The sequence below is a fragment of the Zophobas morio genome, unplaced genomic scaffold (assembly GCF_036711695.1).
Source record: "Zophobas morio isolate AGI-343-1 ecotype UQ-CSIRO unplaced genomic scaffold, CSIRO_AGI_Zmor_V1 ptg000029l, whole genome shotgun sequence".
In the NCBI taxonomy this organism is placed as follows: domain Eukaryota; kingdom Metazoa; phylum Arthropoda; class Insecta; order Coleoptera; family Tenebrionidae; genus Zophobas; species Zophobas morio.
The window spans coordinates 1,482,330-1,503,787 of NW_026972134.1; the positions used below are offsets into that span (position 1 = coordinate 1,482,330).

The window sequence follows — 21,458 nt, forward strand, 5'->3', positions numbered from 1 at the left end:
ATGAGTGTTTTTTTAATGAACTAGTTTTAGGTAGGTATGACGAAAAATAGTGAACGAAATACGGCCGATAAACCGTATAACAATCTCGGATAATATTTATACTCCTCGGCTATCAAACAATTATCCTCGACTGTTATACGCTTAATATCGGCCTAATAACGTTAAATACTATAATGTTAAATGTTTTTTAGTTATTGATTAACTTAATATAAGATGAGATAAATTGCTGAAAATTGTTAAATGAGTTTTTTTGTACTCAAATTGGAAAGCAAGGAAACTAGCAACTGCAGATGGCTGCTGTCTAGGAAATATAAAATAGTCTGTAAGTGTGTCGAAAGTCTGTTGTTTCATCTGTTATAACTCTAGGAAAATTAACATTATTTACTTTTGCGGAAACTTCGTCACGGGAAACCTCGAAAATACAATGTAGCATGTTTCGTGTTTTATTAGAAGTTCTCTTCAAAGTTTCTGTTCTTTTCAAATGTTCGTTTAAAGTTTTAATCAATTCACACTTCCGGATACCGTTTTCGCGCTGCTTGACATTTCACAAAATACTCGTAGCTGATTTTTCACTGTAACTAAATAATCACATATTAGTAGTATTCAGAATTAATATTTACTTCGAAACTTTAACTAAAACTTTATTATTATTTTAATTTGGTCCGTTTCATTTAATTTCTAATTTTTAAATGAAATTTAAAAACTGACATTTTAATTTTATTACCAATTGATGCAGGAAACTAAGCCACATTCCTTAATTTATACGGATATCATTTATTCTGTTGTGAGAACAGAACAGATTTTGTTCACTTACGTGTATTTAATAAATGAAACATTATTTAAAACTTCGACATGGACGGACCATGAGAAAAAAGTATTATAAAGTAGTAATGGAAGTATATACACAGGTACTAGAAGTCCAAAAATAGTTGATTGTCATTGTATTTGTATTTTCATCTAGTAGTTATTAAGTTCTTGTGTTAAGAAATAAAAAAAAAATTACAAAGACAAGCATTATCTTGCTGCATTTTTTCTAATCTGCAAGTTAAAAACTTATGTCATCAAAACGATTTTGGAACTAACGATTATGCGAAAATCCACATGAATAGACAATAGATTACATGTTGCCCGTACGACACAAAGTGGAGCAGCGTGCTTTTATCTTTTGTAAGCTTAATGGAAAATCCCGATCGCCTAAAATCCCAACAAACTCAGGCCAATATTTTCGTATGTTAATATATTTGCTCAAGGTAGCAAAGAGTTTTAAGAGAATTTACACCTTCAGCAAATAACAGCAGAAAAAGGAAGTAAACAACACCACTCTGTCCACTTCTTTTCATATTTCCTGAGTTTGTAGACACTCAATCAATACAATTCTTATAGATAGGTACTCTTAGCTTTATTTGAAAAATTGTAACAAGTGTTCAGCACATTATAACCGTAATTACAATAATTTTGTACTTAAATCATTTGAGCAAAGCGTAATTTTCAAACCATCCTGCACCACCACATTTAGAAACTATTGCTTAAAGTTTGGCACCGTCACATCACATATGAAAGTCAAATTTTACGAATAGAGTTGATTCTGACTAGCCACTAACGAATGGTTTTGTGAGTTTGGAGGTCGCACCCACGTTATTCTATATCTGAAAGTTTCATCGTCTGGATCAGCTGCAACGACTTGAGCAAGACGACTTCCACTTGTTGATGAAGACACGCATGCGTATTCTGAGCCGCTGCTAAACACGATCTTCGGCTTCTAGAACCACTACTTCTGTGGAAAGGGGGTTTAGTAGACATATGTAACGCATTGTCAAATGAATAGTTTTTTCTAAAGACAATAGCGTTTGAATAGAAAGATCAATCGTAAACTTTTCTTGTCAGATTTGTAAGTAAAATTTCGTATGAGAGAAAAATATTATAAAATTGCTAATTACGATACGTGACCCAACTTAATTATTAAATATGTTTGTAGTTAAATGAAATTAATCATAAAAGAGAAACTTACCGGAGCGTCCAATAGTGCTTTGCCGACCGATGTAAATAGTGGATTCGTTGCAGGAGACGTCCGAGTTGTTTTGGACAATTTTGTGAATCCCATTTTTTTGAGTTGTTTTTGTTCTTGATCTCAAGGATTCTGAATCCACGCAGACACAACTGTAGCACACACTGAAAATTAATTTGAATTAAATATTTACTGTCAAGAGTCAAAGGGGTTGTATATACTGATATTACTATTATTTATTAGTGTTAATACCATCACAAACTGTTATCAATGTTTTAAAAACACTAGAGCAATCTTACCAAAAATTTGAAACGAGTTTAGCTCCTAGATTAATCGTCTGTGTTGACTCTTATACCGTGATATTTTTTTAACTCTGAAATTGTGTAAATAGTTCTAAAGTAATAAAAATATTGTTACGATGATCGGCAAATGAATTGGCGTGGTAAATCTCAACAATTTATTTTTTCGATAATACGCAACTACACATCTAACGATACAGAGTTAATGTACAAGGAATAATTCAGACTCAACTTAACTTATACATATTAATCGAGTGGACTGGATTTGACTGGAGCACGCCGTAACAATATATTACCAAGATACGAGTAAATCCAATGTTACCAATCATATTTTTTAACACACATATTAGTAATACATTATTAAAATAATATGAAAAAAAAAAATTATGTGTCATAATCATCTGATCAATGTTAGTGTTTTGCCAGTTTAAAAAAAAATCGTTGCGTGGGTTCTAAAATAAACCGTGAAAGTTTATATTGTATAATTACTTTTTTAATTAATTCTCGAAAACCCCTGTACGTATGTTACTAATGTATTGTTACGAAGTGAACTCATACGTCGCCCCGGTGCGACGCCTATGGGTCTTCTAGTATGTATGCGTCGCTTCACGTATCTAGTATTGTCATCGGCCGCGCGACGTGGCATTCACTAAAAGAAAGCCTGCAAGCGGATGTCATGACGGGCCCAGAGAAGTCTCGAAGCGGCGCTCGAAAATCCTGGAAGCGGAAGTTGCGAATACCTAATTCGAGAAAGAGCTCGATCGCCGAAATATGGCTTTAAATAGAGGCCACCGTCAAAAACGATCATTCAGTCAAGAAGTCCAGCAAGTGAGTGAATTCATCCAAGTGAACCACGAAGTTATTCTGTACATAATCGCTGTAATATTTATTCGTGTAATTCGAGTTATTAAGAAATAAATTGTTGAGTTTTATCTATGCCCGATTTCAATCACCCGTTCAACGTAACAGTATGTTAATAAATAACAGAGTAAAAGAGCAAATTATGAAATAAAATTTTAGCGAAATTTATTTAAAAAGTTATGAAGTGACGTCTTCACATTTTTAGGGAGGATGAACTTGTAAGAGTATGTTATTTTATAAAATTTAAAAAACATTTATTCGGCCAAATTATAAGATGACGTCACCAATTTTTAGGATGGTCGTCAACGGATAAATTTTAATTAACAATTTACTACGCTTCTGATAATCTTAAAATGTTTACAAGATTTCTGAGTACCTATTCGATTTTGCAATTTCAAAGTTAAATTGTAAAATATAAGTCGAGGGGTATGTTATTTTATACAATTATATAATTTAAATAACATTTGCTGTAGTAAAAGTTGGAGATAACGTCACATCGCTGTGGGGATGAATGAGAAAAATTTTGTTTAGTGTTTTACCATCTACACGATATTTCTAATATATATACAAAATTTGATAACAATTGGTCCCGTAATTTCGGAGATTACCTATCTGTCTAATAAAAATCGACACAGACGCGGACAGACGGCAGACGTCAGACGCCCGACAGCCAGACGGAAATGAAAGACCTAATTTTTCGTACCATAGGGGTCATGAAACGTCGATAAAACATAAAAGTAGCCAATCGCCCGATGAACTTGATGACAATACTTTGTTAGATTCTGATCGGGTCTAAAGATATTTAGGCAGAACTTTCCTCGGGCCTGAAGTACAATCGAACAAACGTAGCTTCTTTGAAAAATAAAAAAAAATAGTTTGACGAATTTTATTTATTTTATATATATAACAACCCATACAGGTTAAAATAAAGATATGTATGGACTTTTAAAGTACAGGTAAAAAAGCATGTTATGCAGTGGTGTAAATAACACCCCTATAGCATAGCCCCTACGCCGCGGAAAATGCAGTTCGCATGGCACCAACAATATCAGATAATTATATTTAAAGCAGATAATAACCAATGGGAAAATACCTTATACATGGAAAAAATTAAAACGATTAGAGACGTAGCAAGCTGCTTAATTTGAATGATTTTGTCTCTTCAAAACAGGGGAAGCAACTAATTAATTAAGATACTATGGAATACTATTTGAATATTATAGACGGGCCCAACATTACAGTATTATCAAATTTTCGAGAAAATGGATGATGAGTCGTCGTTAATTTGATCAATAAAAACAATTGTGACCTATGGGTCAGTCGAACCAAAGGCCTTCGCGTTAGTAATTCAACATATTTACGGCACAACAGCCGATTTTACCATACGTCAGTGCCCTTATACTGGTATAAAATTTGATGAGGCAATTTGAATTTTGTTTGTGAAAATATGGAGATCTAGGATAAAAAATCAAGACGGATTCGTAAACCACAAGCACGAGAGTATGTTATTTTATAAAGGGCGTTTACTAAAAAAAAATAAAGGAACGTCATCAGATTGTCGATTGGAATGATTAGTCAAAATTTTTACCATCTACACGATATTCATAACATACATATAAAATTTGACAACAATCAATCAGTGGAGTAGCTTCGAAGATTTCTGTCTATTAAAAATTAACAACAGACGACAGAGGATAGGCAGACGGAAACGTGGAACCCACTTTTTCGAGAAACATGAAAGTGGACAGTCGTCAGGTGGACCCTACTACAATTTTTTTTATTTTCCTTACCTTACACTTAAGAAGTTAAAATGGTACAAATGTTATTGTAGGTAACTATTAAAGTGAATTAGTTTCCTACAAGCAGACTGCTATTATACAAAGTAATTTTTAAATTGTTTGTTTTTTTACTTCCCGAGCGTAAGTTAAGGAAGCATTGTGTTGTAATACGGTTCACCGGCAAACTGGCTACTTTAATGTTTTCTCGATGCTTCATTTAGGGTACGAAAAAGTAAGTTCCGTGGTGTACGAAATAATAGGTCTCCTGTTATCGTCTGTTTATCTGCTTGTCTGTCTGTCCGTCCGTCCGTCCGTCCGTCCATCCGTCCGTCTGTCTGTCTGTGTCAATCTTTATTAGACAAATAATCTTCGAAACTACTGAAACGATTGTTGTAAAATCTTATAATGAGACAAAACCCGGAGGTCGGTGACGGTGATGGTTCGAGTTTGGCCGTTATGTTAGTGGGGGAGGAGAGGAAAAACCTAGGGTAATCTAGCCGGAGAAACTGATCTCCAGTGGGTCTCCTGAACGGTCGCTACAGAAGTAATACTCTGGTTAAATTAAGAAAAATTCGTGTTTTATTCGCTGCTACTAGTATAAAATTCAAATAAGAAAACTAACTGACCTACAGAAAAATTGCAGCAATTAAAAGAAATGAAAGCCCTATCAAAGTCGTCCTATGTCCTCCCTCGCGCCGGCTGAAACGGGGACGGCATGTCAACTGGCGGTGGTAGTGGTTACACGGTGCGTTTGCAAGTTATCGGTGAACGGAAACATGCGGTGCCCACCTGGAGTATTTACTGCACGGTTTTCTTCCAGGCCAACTCTTTAATAGGAAAAAAGGAACTCGATAAGAGGTCGGTCGCAATTATTCACACTTCTTTCCACCAAAACTCAGTCTATCGGCACCCACGTCACCAATTAATTAATAAATATTATTAACTAGCTGACCCCGCGAACTTCATTTCACCTACAATTTAATTTTGAATATGCAAAACCGAATGCTTTGAAATCTTGCAGATGTTTTAAACATATGATAAGCATAATACATTTTTATTCAAAATAATATTTACTTCCTTCAAAAAATTGATGACGTCAGCCCAAAATTTTGCCAAATGAATCCTTTTTAAAATATCCAAAATAGGATGAGACTATACTTGTGATTTATCATTCCATTCATATTTTTTAGTTTTGCTTATAGGGAATGTCTCAAAAAAATTAATCACTGAGTCAGTTTATTTTATTGAATGAATCAAGAATTGCAAAACTGAATTTTGAAATATTGCAGACGTTTTGAAGTTACTGTTTGACATGATACGTTTTTAATCAAAATATATCTGTTTATCAAGCCCAAAAACTTGATGACGTCATATCATCAGTATATTTTCGTAATTTATCATTGCATTCATATTTTTTAGATTTGCTTTTACAGTGACTCAAAAAAATGTAAGGATCAGTTAATTTATTTTAGAGAATAACTCAAGAGTTGCAGAAATGACATAATTAATATAATTCATAATGTTTAAATATGATAACTATTAATATGTGATAATTAAACCGAAAACTATTTTCCTAAGACCGCGAGGTTAGCAAAAACAAATTAGTTTGTTTAAACATTGTTAAATTAACCCCGAAAATGTACAATTTCTGAGCTAAAATATGAAAAATATTTTTTGCAATCTCATCGTGACGTACGATGACGTCACTGTCACGTGAGCTACCTGATAAAAGGTAACATTTTTCGGTCCTCTGTGTTTAGTTTTGATTTCGGTTTGGTGGCAGCAACCTCAGAGTCCGTTTTGGCTTAAAAGTAGGGCTCCTTTCACGAATTTCTAATTTATTATTAATAAATATTAGTGAAAATGTGTTGTATTAGTACTGTGAACACGAACGAGAATGGATATTTTTCCGAAAAGGACCGAAAACAGGGTAAGTACGACTTCAGTTTTAATTTATCGGATTCCGTGATTCGTTTGGTCGACAATGTTTACATTTTGGATAAATTTTCGAAACGATTGAGGTTGGGGGGTCAAAGCTATACATTTTCGCGATATAATTAGATAAAATTTAAACATAATTAATATAATTCACAATGTTTAAATATGATAACTATTAATATATGATAATTAAACCGAAAACCATTTTGCTAAGAACACGAGGTTAGCAAAAACAAATTAGTTTGTTTAAAGATTGTTAAATTAACCCCGAAAATGTACAATTTCTGATCTAAAATATGAAAAATAATTTTTGCAGTCTTATCGTGACGTACGATGACGTCAATGTCACGTAAGCTACCTGTATAAAGGTCACGTTTTTCGGTCCTCTGCGTTTACTTTTGATTTTAGTTTGGTGGTAGCAACATCAGAGTCCGTTTTGGCTTAAAAGTAGGGCTCCTTTCACGAATTTCTTATTTATTATTAACAAATAATAATGAAAATGTGTTGTATTAGTACTGTGAACACGAACTAAAATGGATATTTTTCTGAAAAGGACCGAAAACAGGGTAAGTTCGAGTTCAGTTTTAATTTATCGGATTCCGTGATTCGTTCGGTCGACTATGTTTAAATTTTGGGAAAATTTTCTAAACGATTGAAATCGGTTGAACAAAGCTATACATTTTCACGATATAAATAAATAAATTTTAAACATAATTAATATCATTTATAATGTTTAAATACTATAAGCATCAATATACGATAATTAAGCCGCAACTCGTCCTACAAGCCCGATGTTATTAAAAACAAATCAATTTGTTTAAACAATGTTAAATTATCCCCGAAAATGTGCATTTTCCCGGCCAAAATATGAAAAATAATTTTAGCAGTCTCATGGTGACGTACGATGACGTCAATGTCACGTGAGCTACCTGTATAAAGGTCACGTTTTACGGTCCTTTGTGTTCAGTGTTAATTTCTGTTTGATGGCGGCAAGATCGTCGCGTCATTTTGGCGTAAAAGTGGAACGGTTTTAGTGAATTTCTAGTTTATTATTAATACATATTAGGGAAAATATGTTGTGTTAGTGCTGTGAACACGAACGAAAATGGATATTTTTCCGAAAAAGACGGAAAACAGGGTAAGTACGACTTCAGTTTTAATTTATCGGATTCCGTGATTCGTTCACTCGACTTTGTTTAAATTTTGGGGACATTTTCGAAACGATTGAAATCGGTTGATCAAAGCTATACATTTTCACGATATAAATAAATAAATTTTAAACATAATTAATATCATTTATAATGTTTAAATATGATAACCATCAATATACGATAATTAAACCGAAACTCGTTTTCCTACAAACCCGAAATTATTAAAAAGTAGCACGTGTTCGTGAATTTCTAATTTATTGTTAATAAATATTAGGGAAAATGTCTTGTGTTACGTGCTGTGAACACGAAGGAAAGTGGATATTTTTCCAAAAATGCCCGATTTTTTTTTAAATATGTTGTTAATAACAAGCATTCAGGACTGATAAAGTACGGCTTTGGAATATACAAAGTGCAGCGTTCATAATTCACAAAATACCATATGCATCATTTTTAAACTACGGCGTCCAAATTTACAAAATACGGTGTTCTTCACCCATGCTATCAAACCCTAGTCCTCTCTTTTAATGGCAAGACGCACTCCAGACCTCCTCGTATTGTTTGGTTCTTGCTGGGCAACAGCAACGAGCGAGCAGAGTCATCGCTCTTTGTTGGCAAACGTGGAGAAATTTGTATATTGTAACTTTTGTAATTGAAGCATTTTGTACTGTATATTGTATGTATTACTAACTTAACTTGGGTCTTGCCAATTTAGCTCCAGTGGTGCAAATGCTTTGTTTTCACGGTGCATTTGCTTGGGTTTTAATTTTGCAACAGTGCATTCTTTGGTTCCGAGACTGAATTCTCCATGTCGTCAGACGCTCTCGCCTGGGGGGGGGGGGGCTGTGTTGGCCCTTAGACGCTGGGTCATCATCCTAAACGGATGAGGTTCATCATCCTAAACGGATGAGGTCAGTCGGCCCTGTATCTATGCGGCTGTGTTCTGCCTTGGGCGTGTGAGCGCTGCGACCTATAGATTTCGTTTCGAGTTCCATCGATGTGCTTGCTTGGGTATTAATTTTGCAGCAGTGCATTCTTTGGTTCCGGGTTTGAATTCTCCATGTCGTCAGACGCTTTGGCCTGGGGGGGTTCTTTTGGCCCTTAGACGCTGGGTTGCATCGTTCTTTGAGAATGAGGTAAGACGACCTTGGATTTATGCGGCTGGTTTCTCCCTTGGGCGTGTGAGCGCTGCGACCAATAGATTTCGTCCCGAGTTCCATCGGTGTGCTTGCTTGGGTTTTCATTTTGCAACATTCTCAATTTTTGGTGCAATTTATTCCGGTGGTGTATTGGGTACTAACTTTGCATTTATATTGTATCTGAATTGTATCTGTATCTGTAGTGTATTCTGTATTGTAGCTAGATTGTAGGTACCTGTATTGTATTTCCGTTGTATTGTACTGTATAACGTTCTATCCCTCATTAACAATTCCTAGCCCTCTCCTTTCCTAGCGAGATCTGCTCCAGACCTTCCCGTGGGTCTTGCTGAGCATCAACTATCGAGGACAGAAAATTCAAATTCAAAACCAGCAAAGTTTCACAAAAATCATGAAAATCGCTCGTTGGTGGCCAACGTGGAGCAAAAGAGACTTTTGTAACTCAACTAACTTTGTTAACTCTATATTCTTAAGGAAAAAAAAAATACATTACATTTAATTTATCATTTATAAGGACAAATAGTCATTTGCCACGCCGATGCTCATTTTTAGATTAAGTGCTCACAAAACGCGTAAATGTTCAATTTGTGTCCGGGGAGATACAATGTTTGCAAGTAGATACACAGTACATCGGGTAGATGCTCAGGTATATAAGAGTAATAATGAAGTAGGTACTTCGTACTTCGAATATGAGTATCTACTCAGTTTTATTCATACCGTCCAATGTCTCGCTTCAATGTTTGATTATGGTGTTGATTATGAGCACAACGCTGATCAACTTCCGTATCCGAATTACCCTTGAAATAAATCATCGCGATTTGCACCTTAGGTAGTTCGTCCCACATTTGATTGACTTCGTGGACTTATGTCAGCTTGTCGTCTTTTCGGCATTGTAATGAACTTCATAAAACGGCACAGAATTATTTTCACAGTCAGTCAAATCTGTAAATTTTATCTTGAGAATTTTAAAATATTGAAAACTTCAAATTAAATCCTCGAATAACGGTAAAGTTTGAGGTTTTGTCGAAAGCAACAAAGTGAATATACGTAAATAGAATGGCAGATCAAAATTAATAAGAAACTTTCGCAATGCGTAACTAAATTCACTTTAACGAACACTTTTCTTAAAATAAACGACGTTTTTTGTTACGAAAAAACAAAGAACGATTTGAAATGCAATAATACTTTTCACAATCGCACGGAAGAAATAGTTTTGTATGACACGTCAGTCAGGCGACAGGTCCGTCAGGAACGTCAACTATTCAAATTCATTCGAAGTGGCGATTCCCATGCAAAATTTTTAATTTTTTTTTATCTTTTAGCCGTCTTATTTTTTATAAATTTTCTTACGTATAAACCTTGTCCTGACAATAAGGTACACGTAAAAAAAAGAATCGTCCAATTCGGTGCAGTCGTTCTGAAGTTATGAGCGTACATACATTTCGGCGATTCATTTTTATTAATATAGATTTGATCAGTGCATTACATTACTTGGTCTTATATAGTACCCGTCATGACAAAAGTCTTGCCTGAATGCCGGTCATTTCCGGGTCATATTAAATTTGCAAATAGAGAATAATAGCCTACGTGCATTTGTAAATTCATTGCTCAAAAAAAAACAAGAGAAAAAAATTTATTGCAAAAATACTCTTTAACTTTTTCTTGTTTTTCAGATTTTGGAGTTTTTTTTAATTGAAAAAATTAGTTCTATTAGCTTCACTATTTAATATTCGTAAATTATTGCAATTTTTCTGAAAAAAATTGTCTGAGGAACTAGTGCAATTTTACGTAAAATTTGCAAAAATGTTGGACTGAACTATTCAGAAAAGCATAATAAATGACATAAATTCATGTGTCTCAAAAGTAGATGCTTCATTCCTTGCTTAAAAATGTGTTTAAGAAACAAAGCGCAGAAGATGCTTTAAGAAAATATTATTTTACAACAACAGCGAATAAAACTTAAAAAAATTGTAACAATTTTTTTTTCTTAGTTATTTTGCTTTATAACAATTATTTCATGCTAGTAAAATGATGCATACGTAGAACTCATTCGTCTTTATTTATAAACTAAATTCCATTAAAATACGTTCATAAATAAAGAAGTAATGCCAGAAGTCTCTTTTAACATAGCTCAGCATGTACAATACTGTCATTATTACTGCACACTGCATTACACTGCTATTCAAATTAATATAAGTATCCTTGCTACAATGCTGATGATGACATTACCTCATCACAAAATTTTGTTACGGAAAAACTCATTTAAAACAGACGCATAGCATGCTTCTTTACCTGTACTTCAGCAATCCACACTTATCTCTACTTTAAATTATAGGGGTCATTATAAAAAAATAAAATTCACAAAATTCAATTTTATGATTTCTCGTAGAAGCCTTATTTGTTTAGCTATTAATGTGTATCTCGGCAGTGATTTATATATTTGGTCTATTTTTAAAGCAATAATATATGTCTACATTCGTGACAAAAGAATTAAACCTTTGTTTTGCTTTTGAGTAGTTGGGTAGTCCTGAGACAACTGGCCATGCACAAAACAAAACAGAGATGAATATTCATTATAACAAAACAAAAGGTGATGTTAATCCCCGGGGATCATACGTGCAGATACTAGACTTGTGTTAGTGAAACAAAAAGTTGGCTACCTCGAATTTTCATAGATATAACTGACTTCACACTGAAAAAAAGAATAGATGCATGTAAAGACAGAAATTACCGTAGATATGTAATAAAAGCAATTTGATTTTGTTTGCAATGTTACGAATGGTTAGATAAAATCAACCGAATCAATAACCTCTTGTTGTGAGGAGGCTAGCGGACAAAGGTTACCGGCGGCAGCGCTCAATGGAACAAAACATAGAAATAACCGGATATGACAGATGAATGTGTGTGAAAGTGATGTTATCTTATCAAGTTATCAGTTTCACCGGACGCTTCCCGATCTAGCATCCAGAATTGAAACATTTGAGGAAAAAATGTTCATAATATGGGAACATACTTAAGATAAATCGTTGTTGAATTAATTAATACATTAAATTGCTTCATTCATAAATTTTTTTGAGTCAATCTGTATAAAAATTTCTAAAAAATCACAAGTGGAGGATCATAATAATTTATAGATTATAGATAGCAGTTATTTATCAAAATTTTGAAACGATGTACAACGTTTTTATAGCTGTAGAACTATGTTATACTCTTATAGTTGCATTTTTATAAAATTTAAGTAGAATTTATTTTGCAAAAATAAGAAATAATATCATCAAATCGATCAGACAAATTTTGGTTAGAGCTTTAACTATACAATCAAGAACGACTCACTTCATTTTCCCGAAAATTTGGGGGTGTTATCGTTAGTATTACAATGCACCATTCCAAGTACCTTCGTATACTTTAAAATGTTGATGACTTCCTCACAAAATCTTACGAAGTAAAAACTCATTTGAAACATACGCGTAACATGCTTCTTTACATTTATTTTAACATTAGATACTTGCATATGTTTATTTCAACTTATAGGAGTTCTCTTAAAAAAAATAAAATCCGCAAATTCAAATCTTACAATTTTTCGAAAATTCTGGATATGTTTCATAGTTATTATTATTATTATTATTATTAGTATAGTGTCCAACGACCAGGAGCCCAATTACAGGACACCCAATAAAAGTGCAAGTGTTAACTGGTAATTATCTACCGCATGTAGTGGTTTTTAGTATGATCTAGTGTACAATTAAATATATCAATATGATCCTCTATTTCCAATTTTTTTGAAGTTTAGACATAAACACTGGATGCTATTATTACTGAGGGGACAGTTTTCCCCTTTCTTACCTGCTTTAATTACATTATACATCGTTCGTGGTTGTGCGAACAGCCTCTCCTTGGATTTTTTGGGGCTGCGAGAATGTTATTCATGCCGCTGGTTTTTACTTTATAGAGGTTATAACAAAACAAAATCGCAAAATCACTTTTTATGATGTTTCGAAGAAGCAGAATTTGTTGGACTGTACTTGAGACGCGAGAGAAGTTCTGTTGAAAAAACTTTACTAAAAAAAAAGGTCACTACTTATTAAGTCTCGAACGTGAGGAGAATAATTCCTCACCCTTATTGGTAAAGTTAATATAGCAATTAATGTAATTATAACTAATTAAAATTTAGATCTATTCATTGAGTGGAACGAGCAAATTAGTGGCATCTATTACTCTGAACACAGCGAATGCAATTAACCTTCTAACTTTCTTTTTATAAAGTCATAGATTCTAATAATAGGTGCTGCAACTGCAGTCGACTTTTATAGAAGAGCTATGATTATAAAAGGATCTTTTACGACATGATTCAGGTTTTATTACTGTGGAAAATATAGCAAATTGTAATAAGAATTGAGATACACTGTAAGTAAAATATATTTTGTAATTTTGTCTGACCCAGATATGGCTGTAAGATTAAAATAATTCCTGAAAAAGAAATTATTAAAGTAAATATTTTTCTTTATTTTTTGACAATATTTTTTGGCGTCTCATGTATGTGTGACTTTCAATACATAACAAATAATAAATTACGTTACAGTTGGCTATTTTATCGATCTTAAGTATGAAACATAACATAAACATTTAATATGGGCACCAACAGGATATTTTTGACATGTTGTGTTCTTTTAGTGGCAGGCTTTGCCTGAGTTGTTTGCATTTACGTTCATTGTATTCATAATAACCCTTTTCATAAGTACTTAGATTTTTTTTTTATTTTATATTTACTAAATTGGTCTTTTATTTCTCTTTGATTTTGATAAATTTTCGAGCTTTGTGTCACACTGTCACATCTAGGGATTTACGTTTTGGTCATCGTTCATATTTCTACTTTACATTTTAAACATATGTGGTTAGTTTACGTACATATACCACTTTTTTCTTCTTGGAGATATTTTTATACAGAACGTACAGAATTTGCTCCTACAGCATGTTATCGTTATATTTAACAAATACTTATTAGATTCTTATTCTCTCTATTGGTACAATGTACTTTGTCATGATTGTTCTATCTCTTGTAATTGACCATAATGTTTCTCGGGATGCAATTATAGCCTAGTAGCCAAAATACATATATAACATAGTAATTTTAAAATATATAACATTGCGTTACGACGCCATCGCCATGTATGCGTCATATTCGCAATGTACTAAATTAAGTTTCACCACTCAAATTAAAGGCAACAGCATTTTTCAATATTGCAAATTCGGACAGTCAAAACTAAAGTTACAGTAGCACAAATTAATTCAATAGCAATAACAAAAATGGTTGTCGAAGATTATTTCGACAGAACTTCGTTCGCTTTGAAGTATAGTCCGACAAATCAACTTTGTTTAAAAAATGATAAAATTTGATTTTGCGATTTTCATTTCATTATAACTTCTATAAAGTGGAATCCACTGGCGCAAATGACACGCTCGCAGCCCCTACGCCATGGGGGCGCAAATTTTAAGAATGTCCGCATAAATGTGAACAATATGAAACTAACAGGAAGAAACGTAGATATTCTCACTTTTTCAATACATGCTTAACTTAGACTGTATATGTTTATACTTACTTCAAAAGAATTCAGATTCAGATTACAAGCATCAGCGATTCAAAGAAAATGAAATTTGATTGATTTTATCTCCTCAAAGCAAAGGAGAAGATTAAATAATTAATTAACCACACAGTTTTTTTTCGAAAACACTCATAAAGTTGGAGAATTCGACAAAATTGTAAGATTTACCATGCTTCCAGTAACCTTAAAATATTTGCAAGGATTTCGGAGCATTCGGTTTTGCAGTTTCAAAGTTAAATTGTAAAATGTTGTTATAAAATTTTGTTTTTTTCCCAAAAATCCGAATGCCAAGGGTAAAAACTCAACACGGATTCATAAATCAAGCATGACGGAGTATTTTATTTTATAAAATTCAGCAGAATTGTCAGGTGACGTCATCATTTTTTGAGGAGACCATAAACAAATAAATTTTGATTACGACTTTTCCTAAAATCTTAGAATGTTTGCAAAATTTCAGAGCATTCGTTTGTGCGATTTCAAAGTTAAATTGTAAACTACATTTTTTAAATTCCCAAAAATTGGATGTCTAGGGTAAAAGCTTAACACGGATTATTAAATCACACATGTAGGAATATTCGTATGCACTCATATAAAATTTAACGAAAAACTAAAAAAAATCAGCAAAATTATATAGAATGACGTTATCAATTTTTAGGGGGCATAAACGAAAACGTGTTGTTTAACGATTTACCATGCCTACGATAACCTTAAAACCTTTGCAAGATTTTAGGGTTTTGCAATTTCAAAGTTAAATTGTAAAATGTTATACAATTTTGATTTTTTTACCAAAATTTTGATCTCGAGGATAAAAACTTCTGAAAAAAATTACTCTTCTCCGGATTCGGCAACAAGTTGGCTTGGTTAGATTGTTCCTGTGTACGTCTTGCCCAAAATAATGATTATTCGAACGCTTTGCTGGAAAGTGCACAAGTAGAATGGAGACCGAAGGATTTCACTCGGAACTGGAACATCTCTCGGTGGAGGCAATGATTGGATTACTGTCTTCCCAGAGAGGAACCCGCCAATGCTTGAAATCAGTATATAATAGTTTATCTAATATCGAACTCATGTAAGATAACGGACACGCATTTTTTTGGGTGTATGGTGTTGGCTTGACGGAAGTCAAAACAAAAACGATAAAAACTGCGTCTGGACAATAGGTGAGAGAAATGTATTTTATAAAATTTACTTTTTACTTCCCGAGGATAAGCTGAGGAAGTATTATAATCGAATCCATCGAGCAACTGGCTACTTTCCGTCTGTCTATCTGCCTGTTTGCCACCTGTGTGAATTTCTGTTAGGCGGATAATAATCTCCGAAAGTACCAGGTCAGTGGTTGTTAGCTTTTATGTGTGTAATATGAATATCATGTAGATGGCAATACGCTAACCAAACTTTGGTTAGTCATCCCCACCAACAACGTAATGACGTCACCTCAAAATTGTGCATAGTAAATGGGTTTTATATTGTTTAAAATAACATAATCCTACACGTGTAATTTATAGAAACATATTGATTTTTTATCCAATTATTTTTGGAAAAAATAAAAATTATATAACGACGTTTTGGAATTTAATTTTAAGACTGAAAAAACCGCATGCCCAGCAATGTTCCAAACGTTTTAAGGTTATCGTTATCACGATAAATCGTTAATCAGAATTTACAGCGTTAATTGATGACGTCACCTCAAAATTTTGCTTGACAAATTTTCTCTGAAATATGCAAAATATTACTCAATACTTGTGATTTATGAAAGCACTCATTATTTTCAGGGGCGGCTGGTGCCAGGGGACACAAAGTCACGTGTCCCCCAAAATTACAACGTCTACAAATAGTAATACTGGACATAGCAAAATAGTAATTTTCAATATTTAAAATATTATCCGTAAATTTGTGTCATAATTATAAAAACTAATTTGTTTAGCTTGCTCGACTTGTATAAAATGTGTCAAAACTTACATCCGCTTACATCTAAAGATGCTGTGTCTTGGATATATGATATTTTATATTTCTGATGAAGTGCTGATAAAAGCCGGAGACCAAATCATGGCTGATTTAGACGTCTTGTTTTTACCGTTGCCATGGAAACCGTGTGTGTAGTGGCTGTTTTCAGCTGGAATCGGGTCCTCTTGCGACAGTGCCCACCAGCAGTAACTCAATTGCGGGTTTCAATTTTCATTCTGCGCGAGTGGAATTGTTTGATTTTAATTAAAAATAATCAATTCGGTTGAATATTTAATACAAAATCGTCCTCTGTCTTACGAGGGTAAAATTTTAGTGAAAAATTTAGAAAGAGCCACCCCAGATTTATTAATAAAAAAAAGTGTTTATGACAAAACGAGAGACTTTCATAGATATTTTAATAGACATAACAAGCATGGTACATTTTGTGGATGCGCGGTTGTGAAAAAAATTATCAATTGTTTTGTTTTGTGTGTCTCCTCAGTAATGATATAAAATCAAAGGTATGTGGACAACAACTTTTTTACTTTTCTTGAATTTATTTTTGTATTTATTTCCGTCACACAATTTCGTCTATTAATTGGTGATAACAGCCTGTTTCATATCTTCATATTTAGCTCATCAATCAAATTGTGTCCCTCCATTTCAAAAGGTCACGAGCTGCCACTGATAATTTTTAGAATACAGGGTGAATCAAAAAAGTTAATGAATAAAAATTTGGAAATACAGTACTGTTATTATTAGTATTACACTGCATCTATCCAAATTGATGTACGTGGCCTTGCAAAAATGTTGATGACGTTATTACAAAATTTTGTAATGGAAAAACTCACCTCACCTGATACAAACGTGTAGCAGACTTCTTTACCTTTACTTTAACATTACATTTATATATTTATTTTGACTGACAAGAGTTATCATAAAAAATCTCTGTATTTCAGGGGCGAGGGAAGTTCTGTCGAAATAACCTTCGACTAGTTTCTTGCACAATTAACTACTATTCTGGAAGTGCATATTTACCAAAATATATTCGGATTTATATCTAGTTGGTTCGGAAGCTGGTTTATTTTGGCAATGGTAGATAGCTTCCAAAACTTACAACGCCCAGAAGTGCAACGTCTCAACTTTACAACAATACACTGATAAAATATTTCATTTCACTTATTTGTACGTATAAAGCTGAGCAGCGTATTGGTTTCATCGGTTAATTTTTGAAAAATTTCGTCGTCAAAAAATCACCAGAAAAGTAAATCTCTTGTAGACACCATTATTAGAAGTTTCATATTCTGCTCAGAAAATGTGTTTGTTGGGGAAAAATCTTTTCTCCATAGTGAAAAGTTTTTTTATTTCTAGAATATATTTAAGAAAATTTGAAAAAATAGCACAAAGGGCTATCTTCGCAGTTCCAATTACCACATTTGTCTAGATACTGAAACTTTAACTTCAGCATCTCTCACCAACTTGCCAAATTATTGACATCCGCGACAAAAGGTCGTCATGCGTGTTTTTTTCGCTAAATAATATTAAATTCTTGGAATTACTAATCCTCTGTTAAAGATAAAGTTTCATGCAAAAAACTTGGACAAAAAAGATGGCAACATATTTTCCTATTATCCTAAGTGTAGAACAAAAAATTTTTATTGTAATTTATTCAAACACCAATAATATATGTCAGTTATATTAAATAGATGTTTCCATTTGGAGAAATATTACAAAAAACTGACTTTGATGTGATGCTTACAAAATAGAACATAGAGCAAATTTGGGTCAATCTTACCTGTACCAGTTGAAAACTGCCAAGAATGCTTGTCGAAACTTTCTATTCATGAAGCAGTAAGTAATCGGATTGCAACAAGAACTAATGTATGCCAGCAACTGCACCAGAGAAATTCCTGTAGATCCAACGTATAAGTAAACATCTTCAGGGTAAAACAGATACCACGTGTTAAGAATATGCAGTGGTGCCCAGCATATGAAAAATTCAGCAACAACGACAAATAGCATCCGAATGACCTGCAAAAATAACCGCACTTACTTTTTTGGACATTTCACTTAGACCCGAAATTTACCTTCCTTTTGGCCTCAATACTCTTGTCCATATAATTAGATCTAATAGCGTGTCGGGTAAAGTGGTAAGTTGTCTCGTCGACTGAGGAAGTGGCAAAGCTTGCTTCGTCTGAAGGACATGTTCCGTTGTACGAGCAGTGTTCGGACGATGGCGTCGTGAGTTCACAGCGAGGGACTAATGTAGTTTTAGCTGCACCTTTGCAAGTGTAACCTTTTTTGATGGATGATGGTAAGCGCACCTGGACTATGCTTTTCTTAAACCACATTTTGACGGTATCAGTTTTTTTCGCAGTACAGCTTTTGGTGTTTTTTCCGCGTGGTGGAGAAGCTTTAGTCTGACTTGGGGGGAGAAGGCGGTTATTTGGTCTCATTAAACCGATATTTGTAGGTTCAGATTTGCTTTGGGTGTTGGTGGACTTGTTTAATTCGCCGTTTATGGTTGGCGAGCTGTTGGATCGTTGAATCACTGAAAAGATAATAGCAGTGTGACGCTGAGACTGTTTTTATGAGTTATCGCAATATTGTATTAATATTATGTGCGAACTGTATATGAATGTAAACATAAACAACATCAACGATAAGTCTAAATATAGGTCTAAATTTAAATTATGGTATGACAAACATTAAAATCAAAATTGCCCTTTTTTACGAAACATATAATTTTATTTATAGTTTATATTCTTCAAAAAAAGAAATTAACACCAAGGTTTTCTGATCATACAAAAACAAGTAATCATATCTTAAACCTCGCAGCTCGGTTATTTTTAGTCAAATTTTGAAACATAATCGGAACTTATATACATACCGATAATGTCAGATTCACAAATTATATTTCCTTATTATTTTCAGTTAAACCATTTTGTTCCTAAGAGGTTTTTCGGTATTGTTACTAAGGTATACCCTAACAAATTTGGTATCGAAAGAACACATAGATAGAACGACAGAAACATTTTCGTGATTACGTGATTAGAACCGTGATAGATTTTTAACGGATAAAGATAATAAAAACGGTTATGTGAACAGAAAAAGGCGTTTGTTCTAAAGATGCTCAATTTTCACTTTTCTACACAAGTAAGCATAATACTGTTATGAAAGAAACCCATACGGCACCCTGGTACGACGCCTATGGGCCGTCGAGAGCTTTCTAGTATGCACAACAACGGCGGCCGAGCGGCGTTCGAAAAGCCTGGAGGCGAAAGTCGCGATGGGTAGACCTCGATTACAGAAATATGGGTTTAAATAGATGTTTAAAATTCGGGAGCTATTATTATTATTTAGCCAGTTGAGTCAAGAGAGTACAGTCAAGTTGCGCCGGAATTATTTTGTACATAATCGCTGTAATAGTTAATTGTGTAAATTCGCGTTAATAAGAAATATGTTGTTGAGTTTTACCCATACCGATTTTATTCACCGATCAACGTAACAATACGTAGAAAACAAAGTTTTTATCCTGCACCAAGTTAAAATAAGATTTTCTTGCTCTAAGAGGGCTGGGAAAGGGCAACATTGAAAAATTTGTTAGTTTCTCTAACCAGGAAAATGAATGAATTTTCATGGAAACGTTTTAAATTAATTTGCAAAATGCTTTTAAAAAAATTGAACTATCAAACCCAGCTAAAGAAGGTTTTTCTTTTAGTACCTGTGTAATAAAAAATCCAGTATTTAATACTATTATTTTTTCAAATAAATAATGTAATTAACCTAATATGTATTGCATTGTTTTAAATAAAACTTTTTTCATTGTATAATTTTCATTCTCTGGTGTAGTATAAAAGACATGGTGTACACCACGACAGGAAAGTGGTTTTTCGGGTCTTAACAATTGTTATTTTCTTTCGACCCGGAAAATCCCCCTACTTTCCCGCCTTGGTGCTTTTGTACCTTTTTATAAAAATATCATTGCCTCAAAACATATTATACTTCGAGGGATTAGAGCAAAACAAGCGTATCTCAAAAAATGCAGTCTTGAGAAAACGCTGCTTTAATTTCGATCAGTGCATTATATTTACGCAGGGTGCCGCATCCAAGTTTGGACATAGGGAATTAACATGAGGAACTGGTTTTTATTTTATAATCTTTCCCCAGATCACTTTAAAGCTAGTAATTATTGAGTGATGCATTTGTGAAGGTATAAAAGAGGGTTAGCGGCCAGTATTTTTTTTTCAAACGTTGCGTGGTGCTCATTCACTATACACAGACTCAAAAATGGTATTTTGAAATTAACACTCGGTCTTATTTGTTGTGAAACGTTTCGTCTCAGTTTGACGATCGCGTGGATTAGCCATGGAAAATCGAAATGTCAAAATGATATTAGACATTATTCCTCGACCTCACTCAGAAATCACTTAACAATTCAAATAGAATTATTTTATCCAGTGTGAGGATTATTGTAGGATAATTTAAACGCAATAAATGCACAAATTAATTGTACAACATATTTTACGTGATTATATTGCTAGTGCCCGTAGATTTTAATGCATTTAAAAAGGGCGTGACTGCTTGTTCATCAATGGTTAATTTAATCAGTAAGTAATAACTTTCATGACAATCTTGTAAGGTGCATCTACATACGCGTTTGTTCATTTTTTTAGCTCGAGAAGACATACTTAAATACCATTTCTACCAAGAACTTAGAAGCGGGAG

The 21,458-nt window shown here is 33.5% G+C and overlaps 1 protein-coding gene across 1 annotated transcript in view; it reads right to left on the reverse strand.

The window, feature by feature from the left end:
* Positions 1-1,739: 1,739 nt before the first annotated feature.
* The window catches only part of LOC135137605 (cholecystokinin receptor type A-like), a 389,560-nt gene continuing 369,841 nt past the window's right edge, over positions 1,740-21,458 (reverse strand). Inside the window, exons 7-10 of the mRNA XM_064067296.1 lie at positions 18,818-19,281; positions 18,526-18,761; positions 2,009-2,169; positions 1,740-1,771 (exon numbers count right to left, since the gene is read on the reverse strand). Coding sequence (XP_063923366.1) covers positions 1,740-1,771; positions 2,009-2,169; positions 18,526-18,761; positions 18,818-19,281 — 893 coding nt within the window. The remainder of the gene's footprint in view (positions 1,772-2,008; positions 2,170-18,525; positions 18,762-18,817; positions 19,282-21,458) is intronic.